Consider the following 14,493-nt stretch of genomic DNA (forward strand, 5'->3'; position numbering starts at 1 on the left):
CGCCATCATTACTATTATGAATATTAATAATAATATTATAATTATTAACAACAACAACAACAACAACAATAATAATAAGAGCAGAAGCAGTAGCTGTAGAAGTAGTAAGTGTGGTTCTGGCTCCATTGTTTCATGGATATGGATTAATTTGCAGCATCCCAGCTCCGCAGTGTAAAACTGTAACAGCGTTACAGAACTGCAGCTGTGATTAGCACAGTTCTGCTTTTTAACTGTCCTCTCCGTCAAGCTAAACTGTAACCATACATTTCTACACCGCCGATCGGTCACAGAATAGAGCCTATGTTTTAATGCTAATGTTGCCGATGTTCGTCTTTACACGGCTTTAAATACGGCAACACTGAATGACTAGGCATTATCATGTAAAACTCCTTTTTCGGGCAATGAGCGTTAAATCGGCATTGCTGTAGTCTACGTTCAGTAGCCTGTAGAATTAGATGATGCTACTGATGACGTATATAAATGTAGGCTATCACACAGATGCATATGAATGTTGTGTGAAGTTTCATAACGTTGGCAGTAGCTGGCTGAAATTCGCATGGCTAATTCATTGATTTGCACCATAGCCTACACATATAAAGTTACACTCCAACAGACATACCAAGGCTGAGCTCCATATTCGAACTCCTACACAAACATAGGCAACTCATCATCATAAAATTTTTTTACCAAAATAATTTAATGCAAAAATAATTAACTGGGCACTGCACCAAATAATATATTACACAAGTGTGTGTGGCAAGTCAATGCTACTACACGGATAACTAAAAGGTGCACGTTTTAATAAGTGTAGAGAAACCGTACGTTTAATCAATCTTGACTTTACGTTATATTGTAAGTTATGGTTAAATATTTTTTTGGTACTTTTGGGCGAGCAAAAAGCCGCTAACGTACACGAAACCACACATCTGTCAAAATACACTGACAGCTAACGTTACCAGATGTGGTGCAGCGGTTAATTCTAATCATTACCAACAAGAGCTTGCTGAACAATTTTCGTGTGTGCTAATGCAGCCCTGTTAGTTTGGATTTATTTTTTATTAATGTAAATTTAACAAGACTCATATTACAAGACCAAAGCATTTTTTACTTCCCTTACCCATGATGGCAAGTCCCGTTTACTTCTTAATATCCTGGATGTGGTGAAGTCTTGCTCGTTCTCCAGCAAGTACATGGCCGCCCGCAGTCGTTTCTCTTTCCCGTATCGGCTGTGTTTCCATCCCGTGTAAACCATCAGAGCGAAGATGACCAAGCTGATGCTGAAGCCGAAATATCCCGCCAGGTAAACCGGCAACAGTGTTCCAAGACACTTACCGAAAGACCATAATACCGATACCGCTCCTACTCCCGCGGAGCTGGGAGGCTGCGGCTCCGCAGGGTTCGGTATGCTTTCTCCCGGTTGGGCCGAACCGGTAGGCTCCGTGCCCGTAGCCCTACCCGGCCGAGCATCCCCAGTCGGCATGATAACGTTTCTCTTCCGTGAATCCGCTACTGTGCGCTTAAGACCCGCGTTTTGTGCCTCCCGTTCCAAGTTTTAAAACTCCCGTGCTTAGAATTGTAGGATATCCAAACAAATAATGTAAATTCATATAATTAAAATGTTCTGCAAATGGTTAAAACTTGTACATGAACAGCCTCGGCACACAAGCGCCGCAGATCTTACCCAGTGACAAAGTTGCGCTGCGTGCACACATTAGCTAGCTAGCACAGTCTAAGACCAGAAAATGCTTTAACCACAACTGAGACCTTTTATGCGGCGTGTTTCATACGATGTATTTCCTTCCTTCGAAAATCGGACCTTAAAACGTAACCCAACACTTAACGCGTGTGTCGTTATTTAACATAAACACGCCCAATGACTGCAGTAAACAGTTAAACTACAGCAATCCCTGGCGCGGCTAGATTAGCGTTGGACTCAGTGGCAAACAGCACGAACGCGTTTTAATCCAGTAGTAGCCAATGCTATTTTTACAGTGAGCATCCGATTGTAAAGACCATCTTCGCACCAAACGGTAGTGGCGCGGGAGGAAGCTGACTGGTCTGTTCCGTTAGGCTGTTGAACAGTGAGCGAAATCCTAGACGGGCAGGGTGATGGATACGGGGGAGGTTCTAGGGGTTCGTAAAAGCGATGGAGAATCACGAATAAGCACTTCGTAATTCTCTTTAGCAACACCTGCCCGGAGCGCGCTGGTCAAAATAATTTTGAATAATAATAATAATTAGCCCAAGAACTTCACGTCATTTAAACATGGCCTACATTTAAATAAGTAGCCTTGACCATTTTATCAGCTGCTGCACCTGTTGGAGTAAACATTTTCTCAAGGCTTAGTGGCGGATTAGACCCAGATAGCGAGGGAGCGCGCTGGTGCATGCTGCTGTTACAGCAGGCCGTCTGAATAATGCCCAGCAGCAAGCGCCAGGCGACAAGGAAAAGGGCCACGGCGCCATTATATACGTTCACCACCCTTTTTTCTCACGAATTCTATTGTGCAAAGCACTGAGAATATGTAATACCTCGATGTCGCTTTACATTTATGCTTGTTCTGTGATGTCGAGATGACCGATAGGCTAGTAGGCCTATAGGCTATAAAATATGCATTGCTATTAAGATATACTAAGAAAAACTGCATATCCAGTTGGTATACACCAGCCATATTAATTCATTTATTTATAAAATTATTTATTTAATATTTAACCAGGTAACAGTGGTTGAGAACAGATGATCATTTAGCCTACAACACTGGCCTGGTCAGGAAGGCATGCGTCGATCAAAACACAAAAACATTCCAACATCATGACTGCATCTCTGCAGATTAGCTAGGCCTACAGGCAACTTTTGTTTACGGTCCTACGATGTTCTTGTAGTTGTTTCTTTAAGTCGTGGTAATGTTAAGGCCTCAACCCCACCCCCATACAATTATCGAAAAGAATGAGTGAGGTACATTTCACAAACTCGACCTGCATCTTAGGCTAGATGTTTGTTTACGCATGGCCGTGACGGGCGCATGCATCCACACCACATTGACAGCCATCAGGAATGATGAAATGTTGTTAACAGAGAGGGGGCGGGACCTGATTCCACCCTGCCTGTAGACAATTAAACGATACGTTTTCTAACCCATGTGATGATGATACATTAAGTTTGTAAAACAAATTAATCGGTAGGCTAATTCTTCCTAGTTTCTGAGGAATGCATGTAAAGTCGTATCTATGGATACAGACAGCTCACGCGCAAGCCTTCCCGCCAGGGCTCTGCCGTTGCCATGATACAGGCACTTAACTGTACTGGTTCATGGACGCGAGATGTTTGTCAAACAAAAATCAATTTGGAAAATGGCCTAAATCCAATATGCTGTACCTACTACCAGCCCCCCACCCCCCCTTTCAAAGAAATAAAGAAAAAAGGATAAAAGCTTTGGGAATTTGAAGATGTTCTTCAATTCCAAGGACAACACAACACTGGGCCTTTGTTGCAGTTGTAAATCTCCCATAGCAGGGATACTCAATCTTACCCAGAAGGAGCCAGTGTGGGTACAGGGCTTTGGCTTCATGCTGCAGCTTGTGCCCTACCAGTACACCTTGCAGGTATGAGTACACCAAATCGGAATGCAAGCAGGATAATAAACTGAATTTTAATGCCCATAGAACAGAAGGCAAAGGAGAGAAAATGGTGAGCAGGCACATTTTTAAAAAAGAAACCTGGAAATAAACTACAGAAAAGCATGGGCAGAATGAAAACTCCCTTTTATTCTCAGCCATTAAACTGGTGACAAAGGGAGATGGCAGACAACAACAGCTGGTGTTTTGAAAATAACCCCACCTCCCCACACACCCCAACCCCTCCCACACATGATGGGATTCACTGAACTGAAGCAATAATTATTTGTTTTTCAGTTTGCCAAGTTCAGCGATACCAAAAACTAACTTGCCAAAATCAGCTTGTGAAGAAAAGGTATGACCCTTGAAGTGAAGGAGATGTTTGTGAACTGTCTGAAATTGTCTCAACACACAGACAGCTGCCTTCCTCAGACCCAAACCTCCACCTTCCACCAGTGTGGTGAGGCAGGTGGCTTCGTAGCGGTCATCATGTCAATAGTCCAGTACCAATACTCCTAGTACAAGGCAGTATAAAAACACAGATTCGACCGATATACGATTACGGAAATTCTTGGGCACAATATCAAAAACCAAGAATTTGTCTAGCTGATGTTGGTACCGCCCCAGAGGAAGAATATACGGTATTTTCACTTAATTTACAGCATAATCAGCATCAAATGCATCGCTTCCCTGGTGCATGCGTGTTGTGTCGCGGTATCAGCCAGAATCAGACGACAGCATCACAGTGCATCCCTATGGTTTCATTACTTCGGCTAGAGATACTCAATCTTTCACATAAAGGGCCGGTGTTGGTGCAGGCTTTTGTTAGCAAGCAGTTACACACCTGATTCTACTAACCAACTATTGGAGTATTTGCTAAAGACCTTGATTAGTAGAATCAGGTGTGTAGCTGCTTGGTTGGAACAAAAGCCCGCACCAATACTGGCCCTTTCTGGGAACGACTGAGTATCTCTGACTTGTTCCTCATTTGAAAGTACCACTGCCTGTTGTGAAAGGGGAGTCATTTTATGCTTCCTCCAGGGTCAGACCACAGGAGAACGCAACTGTTGACTATAAGCCCTCGCCCTGCCTGTGGCTACACTAGGGCCAATCGCGCGCTGCTCGAACAACGCACAGAGGCTGCAGCGAAACCATGATGACAGCGTGGCCTTTCCAATATGGCTGGGTCATATGCGCTAACGATAATTACTGAATGCAGTAATGGTCGCCGCGTTTGCTGCACTGCCTTTCTTTTGGGCTTTTTCCTGTAATTGTACCCGATACGACAGTAAACATCCAAGCATCACGGGCCGTTGACAGGTTTCTAGGGAAAAACATCATCTGTTGGATGCAGACGTGATAGCCAATCAGGAGCAAGGTTCTACAGCTTCCAGGTAATCATGTGGTGCATTTTTGTCAATCCCATGGAAGCTGCAAGGCCATGGTGGGCTGATTGGCAGTCTATTCAAGTGGTGATGTTTCCTAGAATTGTTTCACGCGGCTTCTGAAGTTTCAATGTCTACTACCGTATCTGGGAAGCCAAAAGAATGGGTGGGGAATGCAACAGTGGTGACTGACCTTTATTGCATTTGATAAATATCAATGCATTACACTCAGTGAACACTTTATTAGGTAGACCTGTACTCCAGTTTGTTAAAGCAAATATATAATCAGCCAATCATGTGGTAACAACTCACTGCATAAAAGCATTCAGACGTGGTCAAGAGATTCATTTATTGTTGACCACAATTCTTCCCATTCTGAGGTTTGATCCAAGTGACTTTGACCGTGGAATTATTGTTGGCGCCATTAAGGAAACGCCTTGTTAATGAGAGGTAAGAGGAGAATGGCCAGACTGGTTCAAGCTGACAGGAAGGCAACAATAAGTGAAATAACCACGTGTTACAACAGTGGTATGCAGAAGAGCATCTCTGAATACACAACGTGTCAAACCTCAAAGGGCATGGGCTATATTAGCAGAAGACCAATAGACCTGATAAAGTATCCAGCGCTCATGTCTATCCAGAAACCCAAAGGGCCCTTATTATGAATGCAGACTTGTACTCAATACAAGGACTACATATCGCCAAGGAGAAGGACACAAGGTACCAGCCAAAAACACACGACGTGCGTACGGATGCATTACCAGGACATCAGAGATTAGGTATACAGTGCCTGAATACTAAAACGCTAATTAAAATCCCCAAAGGGCAAAGGAACAAAATCGCAAAAGTATTTTGCAGCTGAACAGAAAGAATTTTACAGGGAAAATTGATTTGTTGCTTAACATCAAGAACGTTTATGTAGGAAGGGCATTACAAGGTCAAAGAGGAGAAACAAGAACAAACATTAAAACAGCAGCCAATTTTCAACTATCTGCTCTGTTTCTGCATATACAAATCTAACCTTAACCCAACACATTTTTCTGTATGTCTAAGTAACCAAAACACCAACCTTTTCTCCCCAAACAGTTTTTCTGTAATTTTAAGTATACTTAACCCAACACACTGCCGTTTTTCTGTATTTTTAACAACCCCAAATCCCAAGTTTCTGCATTGTGTTTCTGTGGTCTCATCAATGTCCATCTCCATCTCTTGCTGCAGAGTTTAAAGTTCAAAGTAACTCGCACCGCTTGGTACCTGTGAGACAAAATGGCGGCTGGGTCACAGCAGCCTTTAGGGCATGACCCCAAATCAGTCCTCCGTCCAGTGTAGGTCCCCCCTGCACCTGCCCCCACACCTGCAGCTCAACCAAAGAGTGGGAATCAACGGCTCGCAAAACGGGAGTTTGTGTTGAATATGAGGTCTGACTTCAGCAGGGTGATCCTCAAAACAAGGGGGTCCAGGTTCAATAGGGGAGTAAAGTAAAGTTAGGCAATCTTTTCAGCTGAAGGGCAGCAGGGCTGAGAGACAGAGCTTCACAGCTGTAGGGGAGCAGGTCTGGGAGTCAGAGCTTCACAGCTGTAGGGGAGCAGGGCTGGGAGTCAGAACTTCACAGCTGTAGGGGAGCAGGTCTGGGAATCAGAGCTTCACAGCTGTAGGGGAGCAGGGCTGGGAGTCAGAGCTTCACAGCTGTAGGGGAGCAGGGCTGGGAGTCAGAGCTTCACAGCTGTAGGGGAGCAGGGCTATAGGGGGTGCTGTAGGGCTGGGAGTCAGTGTGGCAGGGCACTGATCCTCATGCTCTGGCTGGCAATTGGGTAAGACACCATGGGGGAGGTGGCGTGGCTCATGGTGATCCCTGGCATGGGCTGGGCCATGGAGACGGCCACTGGCGCCACGGAAACCGGCACAGGCGCCATGGAGACGGGCGGGGCCATGCCCTGGGCAATGGTCTGGGCCAGGGCGGCCGAGAGCGGCGTGATTTCGGGATTGAGGTGGGGCGGGGGCTGGGTTGGCGGGGCAGCGTTGGAGGGGGGGGCGGTGGGGTCCTGCGGGGCCGGGGCCCGGGGGGGGAGCCCAGCGCTGCTCAGCGTGGTGTGCGTCTGCGCGATACCGTGGTTGTAGGAGCTCACCGCGCCCACAGGGGGCGCCAGACTCTGCTCGGAGGGGGCCGGGGATGAGGACAGCGACAGCACCTTGGCCTGGCTGCGGAACTGCGCGTTCTGTTCCAGGAGCACCTCGTTGGTGGCCACAAGGTTGGAGACCTGCCGAAGGGACAACGGCAAGTTAAGCACACGCAGAGACAGAATAGCCTAAATTCTTCGAATAGCTTTGAAATTCACAGATGAGATGTTAACGGGTGTAATTTATGTTTTACGCTTGTTAATATCACAACCAATTTTGAAAACTGCTATGTGCTTTAAGTAAGCGGCAAACAAATTATAACAAAATTCCCTTCACAAACAAACCTGCTTGAAAATGTACACAACAGTGGTATATGTGTGTTTGTGCTCCCCTACAGCAAAAAACTACTTCTGCCACAGTACTCTACTGGACTGATGAGAACTCAAGAATATAGCAAGTCCATGTAATTGTCTTTTCCTTCCTTTTGCTCTTAAATATAATATGCAGCAACTGTAAAGGCAAGTGTTCTGGTGGCCTGGGAAGTATGTAAGGTAGTATGTAGCATAGCAGACTCTCTGTGCTGTTATTCTATCTCCATCTGTAGCCCTCGGTGCTTTTCCCCCATTTCAGTAAAGTGGAAAACTAGAAAAGGAGGGCAGACTGTCTGCTCTACTTTTTTTATTTTTTTTATTTTTTTTAACTTTTTTAACTTTTTGACACCATCAACTCCTTTATAATCCACAGGGAAATTTTCCACAATATGGGACCATTAAGCAGAGTGCTCAACTGGGAGCAGAGGTCTCTTGCAGAGGAGAGATTGAAATGGATTAATACTTATGGAAGACATGGGCTTGCATACCATCTTATTTTTTTGGATGTCAAAATAGTATTCGTATGTCCGAAACCATGTATACAAGAGTGTGCTAAAGGTAACCGGATGCCACACTACATTTGGTGAAATACTGGACACTATTCTGGCACACGTATCCCACAGTGCATTGTGCAAGGTCACGGCCCAAGCCAACAGAAGGGCGCTTCTGCTTTTATAATGTGACTATTAAAGAATGACTCTGCCATATAGTCTACTCAAGCTAACAACCTTACGCATTTTCAACCAATGAAAATGATTTGAGGCCCTATGAAAACCCAACTAAATTCTCTGAACTCTCAATTCTCAGCCAAAGCCAAAACACTTTGGGATTTGGGTGGAGCCACTTCATATTGAGCTTGGAAATGAAAAGGTTAGGAGGGCATGAGCTACACCACGGCCTGCGTGTTATTGGTCCTCACCTGTTTCTTCAGCTCGTCCACCCTCTTCCTCAGCAGGGCATTCTCCTCCTCCAGCAGCCTGTAGTCCACGGGGCGGGGCAGGGGCGTGGCCTGCAGCCCGAAGTCATAGGTGGCTGTGCACCCGTCAGCCAATCGCATCCCTTCCATCCGCCGTCGCTTCAGCTGCAGGGCAGGGTCCATTGGGGTCTCCAGGGACCCGCCCTCATACACCCCCGCCTCGAACACAGGGTCGTAGGGCGAGCAGGGGCCCCGTTCGAACCGCCTGGGTCCGGGGGGGCCCATGGAGAAACACCCTCCCATTCCACCCACCCCCACCCCCCCAACCGAGACTCCTGGGTCTCTGTAGCCGCCCAAAGTCTGGCACCCCATCCCCATCATGCTCCCGCCCCCTCCACCCCCAACGTAACCTGACATGCCCACCCCAGGCCCGCCGACTCCCCCGACTCCACCCGCACTCGCCATTCCCACCCCTATGCCCCCGCCCGCCCCCACCCTAACCGGCTCGTAGTCACAGTCCTTCTGAACGTGCCGGAACTTACACCGGTTTCCCCGCTGACACTCGCCCTTTAGGAAGTCGCGGCAGATGGGCACGTCGCCCCGGCTGTAGGGGAGCTCCGTGGGGGACAGGCCGAGCCCCGCCGCCACCCTGCCCCGCAGCCTCGGTGGCAGCTCGCCCGTCTGCTTGTAGTAGTCCTCGTCCTCCTTGGAGCCGTGCACGAAGCGGCAGTTCGGCCGAGTGCACTCCTTGTTCTGGTGGTCGTGGCAGAAAACGAACTCGTTCTTCTGTGCTCCCACGTCCGGCGCCTCGTTGTAGTCGAGGTGCCGGAAACGGCAGCGCTTTCCCCGTTTGCAAACGTTGCGCAGAAAGTCCCTACACACGTCTTCCATGCCGGGTCCCGGCCCCCCGCAGTTGTTCCCGTTCCCCAGCACCCCACCACCTCCCATATTTGTGTTCACTGATAAATTAGCAGACCCAGTGCCGCCGGGTCCCGCTGCTCCGACGTTCCCCCCAACACCGGCCTCTTCACCCACGCTGGTGCCCGCTCCTGGCCCGCTGCTTCCGCCAGCACCTCCGTCCCGACCAGGCATGGCGCTCGGCCCGAAGCGACGGGCAAACACCGCACATGTGCGTTCCTCTGCTTGGCGGTCCTGCGGTAACGTTAGATGTCAGACTCTGGTCCTGAAACTTCTTGTTTTCAAGCAGCCTGCCTCCACGGAACCTGAGGCAGGAACTTTGCTTACAGGACGTACAAAACAAATCACTAACTCAGAGTAAGTTTAGCGAACATGGTGCCTTTCAAATGAACTCGTCCCTTTCCACTTCTGTAGTACTACTGTCCATAATGGCAAACGCATGTCATTGTCACAAATTGGTGCACTATTGATGTAATTTGAATTGAGTTTAAAATACAGCTAGTAAGCTTGCCAACTCAACCTCAGCCCAAAATAGGTTTAAGTTAATGCTATGTTTGTGCACACGGGGATCTTCATGCGATTTATTTAAAAATGTTAACTTATTAGCAAGCTAGTCGACAATCTACAGAGACCAAAGTTGTTAGCTGCAAATCTAGGCTAGTTACGCTGAACAAGGCGTTGGAAGCTAGCCAGCTAGCTTGATAGCATCTAGAAAGCAACACATTTAGTAGCGTCAAGTGGACAACTACTGCCGGGTACTTTCTCAAAACATGAACACACATTAAAAGATATCGCAACAGAGTTGCTTGGTGATGTGCGATTTTCTCTTAGCTACTTACAAATATAATTTGTGGAATCGCAGCACGTCCTTTCGTACGTTAAATCGAGTAGGAGGGCTCTGATCTATGGTGCTTCAGAGCATTCGATAAGACGGGAGACAAGACGAGGATCAGCGCAGCGCCCTCTTCCGTCATTCTCCAGGACTACACATAAAAATGTTCATTGATCTTTGTCAAATGGCCACCGACGGCGTAAATGCAGGAAACCTGCTATGCAAGAATGGTCCTTTGAACCGTAAGGTTTTGATCTATGTAAGCTCTCAATAGTTTTTCACTGCTAACTGGGTGGTGGCCTCGTATTTTATTCCAAACATTAATATAGTTTATTACTTTTGTACAAAACTCTTAAAGAGCATGCATAGTGCAGAACTCAACCTTGATCCCAATAGGCCGATGTCTGCTGGCTTTTGATTTCATCTTGAAATCAGAACAGATCCATTCAATCAATTGCATATTCAGCCATTTTAATTGATAAGGTGCATAGTAACATTGAAAGACAGCATACACAACAGCCATCCAGGACACGGTTGATAAATTGGTAAAATGGGCTCACATCAAGCTTGAAGAAATCCATAGGCAAAAGTAAAATGCAGATGACAAACCAAGTCCTGGACAGAGGGAGCAGATGTTAATTACTGGAAAGTAGCTACTGAATTTACCATGCCCACAATTAATTGGTTCAAAAACCTGATTAACCCATTTCACTCCATGTAAACTTATACACATTTTGCTGCGCAAACCAAAATCCATGTCACTAATCATTGGCTCAGACCATAATTGATGACCACTTTATAAAGCCAAAAATGGGCAGAACTGGCCATTTGTCAATTCCTCAAACATGGCAGATAAAAGGTACAATAGTTAAGGTGTTACAAGACCATGTTTGAACACATTACCTTCCGATCATTGATAAAGGCCCATTGACTGACACCCTCTGCCTGCATTTAGTCCTTAAATTCATGTTAAGAGTTGACCGCCTGACACCCTTTTCCAAGAAATTACATAACTGTACAATAAAACTCAACGGTTGAATAGGTTCCAATTGCCACAGCCAATTGAGTCATCAGCACATTTACAGACAAGGGGGTGTTGTGGTTGGAAGGAGTTTGCCACTATTCCTCTCAACCATTAGAAGCCTAAAATTGTACCTTACCCTGGGCAGCCCACTTGGTTTTAGGGAGCCCCTGTCCTTCCCCAGTCACTGTCTATTACCAATTAAGACACGCAGCAGCAAGATTCGGACAAACAGAATCACAAAACAATGAGACCACAGCACTGAGGTTAAAAAACAAGTTTATTGGGGTAGTTTATACAAAGCAACTGCAGTTTGAGGGTGGGTGGGTAACCAGAGTCCAGAGCAGCCCAAAGAAACAGCCTCAGGCAACACTTCAGCCTCTCAGGGGACAGCAGGCTCAGGTGGGCCTCCCCTGGCCACAGTGGAGTAGTAGGATTAGAGGCTGGTGCAGCGGTTTGGGGTCTGTTTCAGGCCCTCTGGGAACTCCGGCTGTGCTCGGGGCAGGTTGCAGCTGCAGCCGAGAGGGGGGGCAGTCTACTTTGACCTCTGCCTCATCTTTCGCCTCTTGCGCTTCAGCCTGGTGGGAGCAGAGGGGGAGGGTGTTATTCCCAGCAGGCAAATGCACAGCACATTACACTGGAGGGAGAGATTCAGATGTTCAAGAAAATAAGCGGTCTCTCACCTGCGCATACGCTTCTTTCGCCACTGAAAAAGAGGGAAAACAGGTTTGTTAACTTCGTGAACAAACAAGAGTTTACCATGACTGAATGTGGCTAGCCGGCTAGAACAGCGCGTAACTGGGAATGAGCACATTGATTTCCACATTAGGAGCGTTTCTAGGCCGTGTTCAGCCTACCATAAACACCCTTCGTGTACCTGTACTTTGCCTCGCTGATAAGAGCCATCGCAAGCTATGCGTGAATTAGGCGAGGTTGGCAATACAAGCAAGGGTCAGACATCGAATTATAGCCATGGCTGAGAAACCGGTAAAACCACGAAACGGTTAGAGATCCTCGTGCAGACATTTGGGTTTCCTCATTGCGCGACCAAAAGCATTAGCAAGCTAGTAAATTCAGCACGAGTAATGTTAGCAAACGAGCCAGCCAACGTCGCGCAACTAGCCAACTTAACTATAATCGCATCAAACACGTTCTAACACGTCCACATGTTGAAGGCAATCACTGTGTATATTCATACAAATTCTCAAAGGGCACAATGCCACTTAACACGCGTTGTATCAAGTCAAAATTAATTTTAACAATGCCCATTTAACGCATTCGCGAAATGTTCTTCCGCATAAAACCCAATATACACGGCACCGTTCCAGGTGCGAGATCATGCTTCCTTAGCGACCCACGGCAGGGTTCCACGCCAATATTTTCCCCTAAGGAGCACGTGCTGCCAGTTTGAGAAAAATAGGAGCACACCAATGTCTCACCATCAGATGGGCTCCTATTACTTTCAGATGACACACATCCAGCAAATGACAATGTTCTTAAAATTGAAGCACTGTAGAGCCCCGCAGTTCTGTAAGGCTAGTTATCTAGCCAACAAACCAAACAGACCAACTACGATGTAAAGCAAAACTTAAAATGACTTACCTTCGCCCTCATGTCGTGGTGCTGTGTCTAAAATGAAAGACAAAATGCGTCAATACCAATACAGGATGGATAAAAATTCAACTGGATTCATTTGGATACTATTAATCCAAAAAAAAAGGCCAACGTTAGGCACCGCTCATTTCACGTACCTTCACAAGATGGCACCAATTCCAAGAGGATATGACGAAGCGATTGGATTCTATTTATACAAAGTCTTACGTCATTACAGAGCGCCCAAAAGTAGGGATAACTGGAAATGTAGTTTTATTCGTCACAACGTTCTGACCCTGAATTCCAAAGCTATTTTGGGCGTCTGTGTTCCTTACCAATCACAGTCTAAACTGGTGGCGTCTCGTGAGCTAAAAATGGGTGGGGCACAAAACGTGACTTTCATTCTCATTGAGTAACAAGCGGGCTAATGTTCTGACTAATCAATAAAAAACATCTTAATACAATTGAGAAAATCAGCTTTAGTTTAATCACTAAGCAGTGGCAGAGATTCCCTGATTTTCCTTCATCAATACAACGAGTAATTCACAAAATGATATATACTTTATATATCTATAGCTAGCTCTCCCCAATTAGGCAGTTTAGTAGTAGCCTCAACCTTATTAGTATGCCTCATGGATTTATTTTTATTTGCATTGCGAAATTGTGTAAATTCTTTCCGGACACATACATTCTTTCTCCACACTCACACTCGGAAAATAGACTGGAGTGGGGAAGATCTTTTTTTACGCGTTTCAAGATTGTTGACAATTGGTTATTCTGAAAGCTAACGTGCTAGATAACGGACTAGAATCTTTTTTGATAAGTGTTGGCTAGGCTACTTTATTTAACGAATACATTGAATGTATCATTAAATACGAAGAAGCTGTGTGTTACTTGCCAATTGCTTAGTATTTTCATTGGCACGCTTGTTAATCAACAGAAATGAATGAAAACGAGTTCAGATCAATTCGTTTTAAGGAAAGTTTTGGACCCCACCAATCTTGAGCTCACGAGACGCCACTGGTCTACACATATTTCAAATTTGAAGTAGTTCCATGTTGATTGTTTCTACACCTCCCAATAAGCTCATGTAAGAATAATGGAACAAAACAAGTCTATTAATGTAATTTTTAAGGCCGTACATTTGGATTAAATTGGAGACTGGGCACTCTAGTGGTTATTATAATCACCCCTGGTTATGGGTATGCACTTTGTTGTACGTCGCTCTGGATAAGAGCGTCTGCCAAATGCCAATAATGTAATGTAATGTATAAATTTAAGATCTTCAAAACTCTGTTCAGTCAAAATCAAATAAAAGAAAATGTATACATAAAGAACCAAATTTAAGTATCTTAGGTAATACTATCCTGAAAGCAACAACGTTTTTATACTGCCTTCTGCATTGGCCATTTAGACATCATGTTTATTGTGTAATTGACATATGTAAATGTTACCCGTCACCTGTGTTTCACCTATATTTATTTTCTCACTGTGACTGTAGGCACTAGGCATTTCATATAAGGGGGGTCCAAAGGCATCCCCCCCCCAAGACTAATATTTTTAATAAAACTGTCTATTTTCTGTGACTTTTAGCAGTTTTGACTTCAAAGCCAATGTCATTAAGTCAATACTTCACTGCTAGTAAATATGATCAGTTTCAGAATACATGAAATTTGATCAACTTTACTGGCACTTTCAAAAGTTGCATCACTGATAGGCCTTTC

At 45.6% G+C, this 14,493-nt stretch overlaps 2 protein-coding genes and 1 long non-coding RNA gene across 5 annotated transcripts in view; all 3 read right to left on the reverse strand.

The window, feature by feature from the left end:
* Positions 1-2,066, reverse strand: part of esyt1a (extended synaptotagmin-like protein 1a) — a 34,170-nt gene extending 32,104 nt beyond the window's left edge. The window contains 1 exon segment of the mRNA XM_061256627.1: positions 1,118-2,066. Coding sequence (XP_061112611.1) covers positions 1,118-1,480 — 363 coding nt within the window. The 5' untranslated portion in view covers positions 1,481-2,066.
* Positions 2,067-5,890: 3,824 nt separating this feature from the next.
* LOC133138112 (zinc finger CCCH domain-containing protein 10-like) lies at positions 5,891-10,384 on the reverse strand. Of its 3 annotated transcripts, none has more exons than XM_061256585.1 (3): positions 10,163-10,384; positions 8,409-9,557; positions 5,891-7,258 (listed from the first exon to the last, which is right to left on the reverse strand). In XM_061256585.1, the coding sequence occupies exons 2-3, from the start codon at positions 9,495-9,497 to the stop codon at positions 6,767-6,769; spliced, it is 1,581 nt and encodes a 526-aa protein (XP_061112569.1). In that variant the 5' UTR covers positions 9,498-9,557; positions 10,163-10,384; the 3' UTR covers positions 5,891-6,766. The 3 variants fall into 3 exon arrangements, with proteins under 3 accessions (XP_061112569.1, XP_061112568.1, XP_061112570.1); XM_061256584.1 differs by having other exon boundaries at positions 8,409-9,628; XM_061256586.1 differs by lacking the exon at positions 10,163-10,384 and having other exon boundaries at positions 8,409-10,150.
* Positions 10,385-11,438: 1,054 nt separating this feature from the next.
* Positions 11,439-13,033, reverse strand: LOC133138139 (uncharacterized). Its single transcript, XR_009709676.1, has 4 exons — positions 12,928-13,033; positions 12,779-12,805; positions 11,860-11,882; positions 11,439-11,754 (listed from the first exon to the last, which is right to left on the reverse strand). It is a non-coding gene; the product is annotated as an uncharacterized LOC133138139 (long non-coding RNA).
* Positions 13,034-14,493: the final 1,460 nt, after the last annotated feature.

Source organism: Conger conger, chromosome 10 (genome assembly GCF_963514075.1).
Source record: "Conger conger chromosome 10, fConCon1.1, whole genome shotgun sequence".
Lineage (NCBI taxonomy): Eukaryota > Metazoa > Chordata > Actinopteri > Anguilliformes > Congridae > Conger > Conger conger.

What these genes read in the sequence shown, in the direction of transcription:
- LOC133138112 (XM_061256585.1), bottom strand. Translation starts at nt 9,497, where the DNA reads ATGCCTGGTCGGGACGGAGGTGCTGGCGGAAGCAGCGGGCCAGGAGCG. An exon ending in TGGACGAGCTGAAGAAACAG is followed by an intron (nt 7,259 to 8,408) that starts GTGAGGACCAAT and finishes TCCCTTCGGCAG; the next exon opens with GTCTCCAACCTTGTGGCCAC.